The sequence below is a fragment of the Eptatretus burgeri genome, chromosome 11 (assembly GCF_056783735.1).
Source record: "Eptatretus burgeri isolate ZD-2024b chromosome 11, Ebu_testis_v1, whole genome shotgun sequence".
NCBI classification, from domain to species: domain Eukaryota; kingdom Metazoa; phylum Chordata; class Myxini; order Myxiniformes; family Myxinidae; genus Eptatretus; species Eptatretus burgeri.
In genome coordinates this window covers 66688332-66699671 of record NC_140971.1, presented here as the reverse complement: position 1 = coordinate 66699671, position 11340 = coordinate 66688332, and the positions used below count along the sequence as shown (strand labels likewise).

At 50.7% G+C, this 11340-nt stretch overlaps 1 protein-coding gene across 2 annotated transcripts in view; it reads left to right on the top strand.

Moving 5' to 3' along the window:
- Positions 1-2786: 2786 nt before the first annotated feature.
- The window catches only part of BLOC1S5 (biogenesis of lysosomal organelles complex 1 subunit 5), a 10543-nt gene continuing 1989 nt past the window's right edge, over positions 2787-11340 (top strand). The window contains exons 1-2 of one of the 2 annotated variants that reach the window (XM_085846754.1): positions 2787-2882; positions 6457-6539. In XM_085846754.1, coding sequence (XP_085702880.1) covers positions 2864-2882; positions 6457-6539 — 102 coding nt within the window. In that variant the 5' untranslated portion in view covers positions 2787-2863. Of the gene's footprint in view, positions 2940-6456; positions 6540-11340 lie in introns of both variants that reach the window. The other variant, XM_085846752.1, reaches the window with a different exon arrangement.

The following is an 11340-nucleotide window of genomic DNA, read 5'->3' as shown; positions in this document are numbered from 1 at the left end:
ACACACCCAACCTGTCCACCAAGTTTTGTCCAAATCTGTCCATCACTTTTTGAGATATTCTGCTCACACAGACAGACAGACAGACAAACATAGGTGAATACCTAACCTCTGCCCACCTTTGGTGGTGAAGTTAATGAAGCAAAGAAAGAAGAAGGGAAGGTGGGGATGAAACACAAAATAAACAAACGAACCAACAACTAACAAACAAAAATAGGTGAGGAAGAGGTGGAAAGAAAATCACAATAAACTTGAAAGATGGAGTGCTTTGGAACGGGGTCATTTGGGGGTAGGGGAGATCACGAGTATGGATGGTGGGTGACCAGCTGTCTTGAAACCATGGAGGGAAGAATGGGACTGAACAGACTGGGGAAGTTGGTTCCACAGGGGAGAGAAAAGAGGGTGCAAGACCTAAAAAGAGGCGGGAGAAATCAGAGAAGCCACTGACCTGTCTGCAATGCGAAAGCAACAAACCTCGGCACTCAGCTTTGTCACGAGAGAGCCCAATGATTTTGAGGGTCTTGCATTCCATGGCATCAAGAAGGGCAAGATGTGAGGCAGGGCCCAAAGTTGAGAGCAGCACTCATGAAGCTGTGAATAAAGGCCTGGCCGGTTGTCAAAGGTTCAGATTGGCCAATGAAAGACCTCATATGATGAAGGATGCCCAGTTGGTGGCTGGCTTTGGAGGCCAACTTTGGAACGTGCTTTGCCCAAGAAAGATCGTGGCTGATAGTGAGACCCAGGGGTTTGCGTGAATGGACATGAGGGTGTGCCAGATGGTCCTTTCGGAGAGAGATAGTGAGAATGTGAGATTTGTCAGGATTGAAAGACATGTTCCAAGTGTTTGACCAGCTTGTGATTTTTGTCAAGGTATGAAGAGATGGAAGACAGCCCACCTGTCTGAAGGATGAGGGATGTCATAGCAGAGGGTGGAATCATCAGTAAATAGATAAAGGATATTTTCCAGAGTCAGAGAGAACATTGATGAAGATCAGGTATAGGACTGGACAAAGAATGGTGCCTTGGAGTACTCCAGCCTTGATGGGGCAATAGATGAAAGGATTCCGCTGAGAGCCACACGTTGGCTACGAGGGTTGAGGAAATCAGTAAGTCATGTGTGGAGTTGGTCTTGTATGCCATAGGAAGAGAGTTTTGAAGGTAAGGCAGGATGTTGGACTGTATCAAAAGCACGAGATGTGGCCAGAGAGACGGTCCTGATGTCATGTCTTTTTCCACCTTCTCAGTTGCAAAAGACACTGAGTGCAGGAGCAGTTGGGTATTACAGGGAAGGATGGGCACTGAGAGTGAGGGGTTTGGGGACGCAAGATTTCGAAGCAAACACAGAATTAAGGCTTGGACCTTCTCATAGGTGGAGTCAGCTGTGGTGCCATTTGAAGAGAGGGAAAGGACGGAAGAGGCACGTACACCAGAGATAGACTTAACGAGGCACCACCAGGTTTTGCAGGAGGGAGACAAGTTTGAGAGTTCAGCCATGAGGTTGGCCAGATGTTTCCTGACTATCCTGAGAGTGGATACACACTTGTTATAGGCCTTGTGGAAATGATATGAAGTTGACTCTCGCAAGCACATGGACGAATGAACCTATTGGGGCAGAAGAGGAACAGGAGACTCGTGGATCACATTTGTAGGAAAATTCGTCATTTTCAAATCCAGAAGGGAGGACGAGCCATTGGGAGAAATCTGATTGAGTGAATCCCATATTTTGCGTATCACACTCGATTTTGTGACATTTTGTGACAACAGGCAAGAACTCGAGAGTCTCCAGTTGATGTCTGGAGTCGAGACAGCAAAAAACATCATTCAGAGGATTGTTGAGTACTTTAAGTTGACCAAGCGATATGTTCCGACTCATGAATGTCAAAATTAACACCAAATATGGCAAATTAAATTTGTTTTACAATGGAAACTAATTATTTATTTATTTTCCCCTCCCAAGTCCCAACATGTAGCCTGGAGCCAATGTGCTTAGAAGATGCTCAGGGTGCACCCGGGAAGGTCTTACAATCCCAAAGCTTCCAGAGTCCTTCAGCGAGCTCCGGATCACACTGGAAGTGGAAATTCGCACTCATAATCATCTGGGAGAGTGGGTACCATCTGGGAGAGCGAGTACCATCTGGGAGACAGAGAGTGGGTACCATCTGGGAGACAGAGAGTGGGTACCATCTGGGAGACAGAGAGTGGGTACCATCTGGGAGACAGAGAGTGGGTACCATCTGGGAGACAGAGAGTGGGTCCCCAAGTCGCATTCATTGCCTTGATTTCTGGACCACCTCCTTGAGCTTCACTTTCAAAAAAAAAATCCTGGATCCGCCCCTTACCTGTGCAGGAATGTGTAATTCATTCAGTGCGTGCGAGGGATGACTGCCGTACTCCTTCATGAACGACACCTCAATTAAAGGAATGTACGTTCAAGGTTCACCAACTCATGCTCACAGATGGGACTTCCAATTTAACGTCCATCCGAGGGGACGGCAAGACATTGATGAATCACCCTGTTTCATGTGTGGGTCGGGATTCGAACCCAGGTTACACAGTAGGGAGGTAAGAAAAAGTTTGTAATCCCTAAAGACAATCTTGTTCTTATTCGTGGTGTATATCGATAGTTGCTCGCAGCGCGGCTAAGTTCCCAATTTTAACATAACTACTTTTATGTGAAAATAGAAACTATTCGGCTATTTTGTATCGATTATAGTACGACTTTAAAAAAAAAATTATGCGAAACCTCCCGAAATAACACGATTACAAAAAAAAAAAAAATTTCCCCACGGAAAAGCTTCACGTGATGTAAAAGCGGAAATGATTTTCTTTTGTTGTTGATTGTTTTTTTTTTTTTGTTTTTTTCCTCATGGAGAGAGTTATCAAAGGTGCGTCAATAATCCGAGGTCCCTCACAAGGAACCGACTTCGATGTAGGAGGAGGATGTGAGGCCCAGGCAAACGTGCGCTCTTATTACCAACCTCGGGTTGGTTGTCCGTTCTGTATTCTTTTTTAAAATGATCGTCGTCATGCGACGTTGAAGGACGTTTTAAAGTTTTTGCTGTTCCTTGGCCGGGATTCGAACCACCGACCTCCGAGACTCGAAGGGGACGCTCGAACTGTTGTACGAACGAAAAAGGAACTGATTGTTACTGTTAGGCCCTAAATGTACAGTTAATGTTCTTTAGTAGATGTGGAGGTGTTTGGACTTTGCCGACATTATTTTTTTTATATATTCATGGATGATGATGATGCTGATGCTCTGAGTGTGAACATTTCCCTCGTGTTCGAGAATCAGTCGAAATGCCTGAGAGAGTGGAATGTGACGTTGATGGAGACCGAGTTATTAGAATGTCCGTATCTGTGTTCATTCTCTATCTCTGTCTGTCTGTCTGTCTGTCTGTCTGTCTGTCTGTCTGTCTGTCTGTCTGTCTGTCTGTCTGTCTGTCTGTCTGTCTGTCTGTCTGTCTGTCTGTGTTATCGCATTGACCCAGTTCTGAGTCGAGGCACAAGTTGTCTTCAAGCTAATAAATAAATGTCATTTTGTATTTATTTGTGTGTCTGTCTGTGTAACACCCATCACGCCAAAACGACTGGGCCAATTGCCACCAAGTGGACCAAGTTGGACCTCGTGGTGAACACTGGTTACTTGGTTTCATCTGTAGTCGCGGGGGTTCGGGAGGGTCGGTGAAAATTCTCTCTAAATGTGTATCGTGTTGCACCACGTGATGGTTGTGATGATGGTTGTGATGATGGTTGTGATGATGGTTGTGATGGCAGAGAGTATTATAAGTCAGCTGTGGAGATAACTTGCATTTTTCCACTGCACACGTTCCCAGAATGGGAATCCCCAACGCCAACCTCCACTAATTAGGGAGGCACGGGAAGGGGGGTGGGAGTCCGAAGGGAGGAGGAAGGGGTGGGAGTCCGGAGGGAGGAGGAGGGGTAGGGTGGGAGTCCGAAGGGAGGAGGAAGGGGTGGGAGTCCGGAGGGAGGAGGAGGGGTAGGGTGGGAGTCCGGAGGGAGGAGGAGGGGTAGGGTGGGAGTCCGGAGGGAGGAGGAAGGGTTGGGGTGGGAGTCCGGAGGGAGGAGGAAGGGTTGGGGTGGGAGTCCGGAGGGAGGAGGAAGGGTTGGGGTGGGAGTCCGGAGGGAGGAGGAAGGGTTGGGGTGGGAGTCCGGAGGGAGGAGGAAGGGTTGGGGTGGGAGTCCGGAGGGAGGAGGAAGGGTTGGGGTGGGAGTCCGGAGGGAGGAGGAAGGGGTTGGGGTGGGAGTCCGGAGGGAGGAGGAAGGGTTGGGGTGGGAGTCCGGAGGGAGGAGGAAGGGGTGGGGCGGGAGTCCGGAGGGAGGAGGAAGGGGTGGGGCGGGAGTCCGGAGGGAGGAGGAAGGGGTGGGAGTCCGGAGGGAGGAGGAAGGGGTGGGGCGGGAGTCCGGAGGGAGGAGGAAGGGGGGGGGCGGGAGGGCGGAGGGAGGAGGAAGGGGGGGGGGGGGAGTCCGGAGGGAGGAGGAGGGGGTGGGACGGGAGCCCGGAGGGAGGAGGAAGGGGTGGGGGGGGAGTCGGGAGGGAGGAGGAAGGGGTGGGGCGGGAGTCCGGAGGGAGGAGGAAGGGTGGGGCGGGAGACCGGAGGGAGGAGGAAGGGGTGGGGCGGGAGTCCGGAGGGAGGGAGGAAGGGGTGGGGCGGGAGTCCGGAGGGAGGAGGAAGGGGTGGGGCGGGAGTCCGGAGGGAGGAGGAAGGGGTGGGGCGGGGGTCCGGAGGGAGGAGGAAGGGGTGGGGCGGGAGTCCGGAGGGAGGAGGAAGGGGTGGGGCGGGAGTCCGGAGGGAGGAGGAAGGGGTGGGGCGGGAGTCCGGAGGGAGGAGGAAGGGGTGGGGCGGGAGTCCGGAGGAGGGAGGAGGAAGGGGTGGGGCGGGAGTCCGGAGGGAGGAGGAAGGGGTGGGGCGGGAGTCCGGAGGGAGGAGGAAGGGGTGGGGCGGGGGTGCGGAGGGAGGAGGAAGGGGGGGGGCGGGAGGCCGGAGGGAGGAGGAAGGGGTGGGGCGGGGGGCCGGGGGGGGGAGGAAGGGGTGGGGCGGGAGTCCGGAGGGAGGGAGGAAGGGGGGGGGCGGGAGTCCGGAGGGAGGAGGAAGGGGTGGGGCGGGAGTCCGGAGGGAGGAGGAAGGGGTGGGGCGGGAGTCCGGAGGGAGGAGGAAGGGGTGGGGCGGGAGTCCGGAGGGAGGAGGAAGGGGTGGGGCGGGAGTCCGGAGGGAGGAGGAAGGGGTGGGGCGGGAGTCCGGAGGGAGGAGGAAGCGGTGGGGCGGGAGTCCGGAAGGAGGAGGAAGGGGGGGGGCGGGAGTCCGGAGGGAGGAGGAAGGGGTGGGGCGGGAGTCCGGAGGGAGGAGGAAGGGGTGGGGCGGGAGTCCGGAAGGAGGAGGAAGGGGTGGGGTGGGGTGGGAGTCCGGAGTCATAAAATAAAAAGTCTTGCTGTGCTCAGATGAACTGCTAATGTTAAATCGTTTGGTGTTGCTGTTGCTGTTTTTTAGTTTTTAGGAAAGGTTCATGTAACCCTCTCAAGGACTGGCAGGATGGCCCAGAGGTATGCACACTCTCCTCTCAGCTGCCTTGCCTGGATTTGAATCCCGACCCGGATATAAACTGTCCTCCCGGTGTTTCACAGGCAGGGTGATTCATCAATGTGTGTGCCGTTCCTTGGAGGGACATTAAACTTGGTGGCCTGTCTGCACCATTAGTTAGTGGCAATTAAAGATCCCATGGTGTCCTTCACGAAGAGTAGGTGAGCTATTACTTGCACCATTAACAAATTCCTGCCCCAGCCAGCAGAGGGCTGTGATGGCTGGCTGAGTGGCTCAGCTGTGCCCTCATCCAATGATGCCACCTCCAGCCTTGTGCTGCATACAAACAAAGATACCCTCTCAAAGTTGCACTTGAAACTTTGGGGTGGGGATCATGATGTTTCTTCATGAGACAAGACGATAAGTCCAATGTTCCATCTTGAGGGATTCAACCAACATGTTGGCCAAAATAAGGTTCCTGTGAAGTATTTTGCATGATCTTTTTGGTTCATTTTGTCTTAAAATAGCCAGCTTAACATTCCTTGAGGTCGACAACATACTCTGATGCAGTACCTACCACAAAATCTTCACCCATGCATGACATAAAATGAAAGTGAATATCCTCTCTGCCAAGTCAACGTAGCAGCACAAGCAGGTGGGGTATCTGCAAGACCATCTACTACATACAGTTTAATAAATTGTCTCAAAGACGTATAGATTAATGTAAACTCCGTTTTAATTGGACTATTAAGATGATTTGATGCATATGTCTGATGTAGAGCAGCTTAAGTGGTCAACTTCGCATGCTGAGTTTGAGTCCAATCTTGCAATCTCCGGAATGCTGGATTACTCCGTTTCACATTTCTTGAATATGGATGAATTTTCCATGTCATCTGATTGATCATTTCAATGTGTGCAGATGTTGGTGAGATCCACAGCCGCTTATTAGACCACAAGGTCTTTACACAAGGACATACAAGGTTCTTTATCAAGGAGTTTGAGGTCAGTACCTGCATCTGTAAGATGACTGCAATTGGAGGGCCAATTAGAATGTCATTGAGATGTCACTCTTCATTTGAGTGTTTATTGTAAATAAACTCGGAAATGGTACAAAACAACCTGCCACTTGTCACATGCCCCCTTCCAGACCCATCAACTGTCCCCAGACACCGTACCAGCATGTATGCTTTCATAGTACACGTAAACAGTATAATACAAATGATTTTCATGCTCACAATTTATGCTTTTACTTTCATTGTACATTTGGTTTAATAGCCTGCTGTTGGCTTAACGGTTAAGGCCGAAAATCTTAGTCTTGAGGTTGAGCCCCTGTCAAACCGTTGAAATAACCAGGTGGGTTGACTCAGCCTTTCATCCTTCCAAGGTTGGCAAATTGAGTACCAGCTTACTAGTAACAGGCTGCATACAAAACAACAATGGCTTAATTCCTTAATAGGTGATAGTACTTACCCTTTGACGTGACAGATTGATCTGTTTCTTGTCTGTTCCCTCTTGGGCACACGTACGTATTGATCAACGATAGTTTGAGTCGTAAATCGATTTGTACACAAAGGCGCTGAGGAATTTTGATTTAATAGATGTGAGTGAAGAAATTAATCTTTCATGCCTGAGTAAGTTGAAGAAAATAGCATCAAAACTGACAACCCTGTGTGACAATTTGGGGAACTCTCCCAGAACATTTAACTTCAACAGGATCGAAGGCTTGTCATGGGGCTTCCACACACACACATGGACAAAGACAAATAATACACGAGACACAACACAGTACTGTTAGACGAGACAAACACAGCCACTGAGCTTGGGGAAAGTGCCGTCACCTCCAGAGACATTGGGTGCCAGCGACACCACAATAATGGTACCACCTTTCTCATCGCAGTCAACTAGGCATTTCCTCCTCACCGTGGATGCCAAACTATGAGCGTTGTCCGTGCTCTTATTATTCTAAATGTTGAACGTAAAGCAAGGAAGCAGCACGTAGCATTTTAAAAATATTTTGTATGACCCAGCCCGGGTTTGAACCACCAACCTCCGACTCAGAGCAGACTTGGACCCAGAAATCAATCCACGTTTGTTGGAACTCAATCTTGAATCTGCCATCAGTTGATTTATCCAGGAGATCCTATTCTTTCCTTGACATGTCTCATGGCATGTGCAATGCAGGAAAGTCTGCAAATAGATCCAGCTGCACATGTTTTCCATTAAGAAGTACTTGCACATTTGGTATCAACTTCAACTCTCTCCTGCAGCTGTAATTCATTTGTTGTCAAGAATTTATGGCAGATAAACTGTCTTGCTTCCCTCCACACATTCCCGTTGCACTGGATCATTGAAGTCTTAGATTCAGCTTAATCAGGTAACGGAATAGCTGTTATCTGACCCGTGAGAGCCAAGCCCCGTTAGTCGGGGAATGTGTGACCTGTAAAGAAGATTTGGGCCTTAGAGCAAAATTCAAAGAAACATGCCAATAACTTGCCTCATGACTGCCAATGAATCTCCATGTGGAACATGATTGCTTTCTATCTCATCACAAAGTGCAGAGAAGTTTTTGGAATTTGAGGTGAAAGATGCCATCTTCACAGCATTGTCCAGCACCTCTGCATTAGTAGGTATGCCTTTGGTAGAGGGCTGCTCTAATATATTGTTGTAGTTGAGGAAATTCGCAAACCACCATTCAGGTCCCATAGGTGAGATATCTCTGTAAGTACATGTGTAGTTAGCCCAAACCCGTTGTTTAGAGGGAATAAATGTGATTCATTCGGGCTGCGACCCTTTAAGATAGCCGTTTTTCTGTTCTATCTTTATTTTGAGCCAACCACGTCTCAACCGCCATCACACAAGAACCACCAACCGCAACGCCGCTTCACAACAACAACGCCAACAGCCACGACCTTTAACGTCACGGCTCGCTCCCGTAAACATCGCATCACTGCCATTCCAAGCGTCGCCATGGCCATCACCGCCACAATAAACCCTCCACCACCTTCACCTCTCCTCCTTCTGCCGCCATTCCCGCACCGCTTGTGGGCGCCGAGCGTCAGGCTGTCCTGGCCTCGTACAGGGCGCGCGCTGAGCCGCGGGTACAAAGACCGGCCTTTCCGAGGGGAAGTCGGATCAGGAATGATACACGCCCACTTCTGTTCCGTCCTATCAGCGAGCGCGGGGCGATTTAGCCCCGCCTCCGGGCGTGTCGGAGTAGAATCGATATATGCAAATTCGAGGATCAGGGGAGGTTCACGCCCACTTTTCCTCCATCCAATGGGCGAGCGTGGCTCCGTCTCCGAGCGCATCCTGATCCGGAAATTTGCATATGGTTTCTCCTGCCGCACTATAAAGCGCCGAGCGCGGGGCGAATTCAGTCAGTTTCTGTTTCGGGCTCGGGCGAGTTGGAGAGGTGTGGCGGCGGCGAAGTGTGGCAGCAGCAGTCAAGACGGGTCTGGAGGAGAGTCGGTCTGTCGGGGTTCGGAGTCTGTCGGGGAGCTGCAGAGAGGGGAAGCCGGGACGCGGTCGAGGTCGCAGTGGAGTCGCTCGTCGCGGGACCCAAGCAAGCCAGCTATCCTCTTTCCCCAGAGCATCAACAACCCCCCCTGTTTCCCCCCGTGCTGAGATAGTGCGAAAAGGGGGCCCCGTTCCCACCCCATTCCAAGCAGTGCCAACGAAACCCGCGGAGGAGCGCGGAGTCGGGGCACCGCCGCGACATTTTGCGGCTCATCACAAGACGGGTAGGCTCCACGCGGTCTCGCGCCACAGGTCTGCCCCCTTGTATTTGAGGGTGGCCCTTTTTCTTTTGCTTTTGAGTATATGTGTTGTCGGCGCCATCTGTAAAGTAAAACTGTGTAAGTGTTGCCGTGTGCTCGCGTAGTCGGTAGTAGATCTGCATTGTGTTTCTTTTGGTGCATAATTGTTGTTTCTTTTGTTACATTTGCTTTTGGTGCATAATTGTTGTAATTGTATATGTGTGCTCTCCGTTTGCCGTGGAATAAATGTGCCTTATGTTGAACTGTTTTTCCCGTTTCGCTTCGTCTTTTCTTTTATTGAAACTCCATCTTGCTTCACGTAAAGGGTTGGTAGTGGGCTAAATACGCTCGATAATTAATCGGAACCGTCGAGGTTGACGATAACACCGCTCGGTTATCCCGATAGTACGGAACGGGTCGCTTAAGTGGCCCGTGTCCGGGGTCGACCTGTGGCAAGGTGCGGTCGCCCGGTCTACCCTCCGTGTGGGTACTTAGGTAGGTCGAATTTGGCGAACAACCCTATCCCACGCGGGGGGCCGATTGGCACGATCGTGGTGAGGCCGAAATGCCCAACCGTGACTAGTTCCCGGCGTTAGTCCGAGAGGGTCACGACGGAATTGTCCGTCCGGTGGGTGACGTGCCGCGATTCGAGTTACGTGGCCGCTCGCACGCCGGCGGGCGCGAATTCGCAACAATATAGTTACGTCTGAGGGGGGGTATGCATTCAAAGGGTAATTAGGATGTTTAATTAGGTATGCCATGCTGTTCGAGTTGTACCAGGATCTCGATGTAATAAGTAGCAATTCAGTGGTGATAAGTTGTCTAGTAAATGTCCATTTCTTCAAGGGGGAAATGATAATTGTCATGTAATTAGATAGGGAGACGGGTTAGGGTAAGTGTGTCTGCGTAAACCCTTTTAGTATTCCCTGGAGGCTTGCCGTGACGTAACAGGACAGTGCTGCGGATGGCTCCGCCCCGTGATCACGATTGGAGGAAGGCGACGGCGGAGGGCCAATAAAAACGGCTTGATTGGAAGTGACGAGGACTCGAGGATAAAAAGGTTCTGTTCGGGGAAAAGAGGAAGAAGACGAGTCGTAAAAAGAAACCGTTTGGTCGAGGCTGTTGGGCTCGGAGCGTGCTCTATTATTGGGCTGGTACATTCCTCGATTCGTCGTGTCTCGTGGCCTTGCTGTGCCTCGTGCCTCACCTCGGTTGGCTCTGGGGTTCTGCTGGCTCGGAGTACGGGGCCGAACGGCGGGCGGACTTGCCTCCCTCTCCTGCTCGCATCTTGGCGCCAGAACTGGCTCCCTGGCGGCTGTGAGCGGACTTGGGCCGACACCAGGAGGTCGACAGCACCACGGTTTCTCCTGCCCCTGACTAGCGCAACGCCAGCTCGTCAGGCGCCAATCCAGGGACTGTTGCGTCTACACCACGGGCCAGCCTGACCACCAGGACCAGCTACGTTTTGTGTGTGTGTGTACCTGGCACCTTAGAGGGTTTGAGATTTGTATATCCATTGGAATTGTTTTCCCCACGCCCGAACCCACACCACCATCCCGTCGAATCGCCCCAGATCCCTCCTCTTGCTGAGTCTTATTATTTGTGTTTGAGAAATAAACATTATTAACTCGGTGAAAAGCGACTCGTGCCACCTTCCTCATCCCGTTTGCTGTGGAGCGATTAAAACCGCCATCTTTGGGTTATAAAAAATAAACCGCCTCCATCGTTTTGGCTCATTCTACATTGGCGGGACTGTTCAAGTCCCGTGGACGTCACAATATATATATATATATATATATATATATATATATATATATATATATATATATATATATATATATATATATATATATATTTTGCAGTGCACCAATATCACATTGGAAGAAATGGCTCTAATATGTATCACTACTCCACTATGCCTACCAGTCAATGCCTTCGCTCCATCGTGCAGATACCAATGCATTATGAGCAAACGATACGTTATCTCATATTGGAGAATCAGAGTACCCAGAAGATCTCAGCTGTTCTTTGGGAAGGCAGCAACTCGA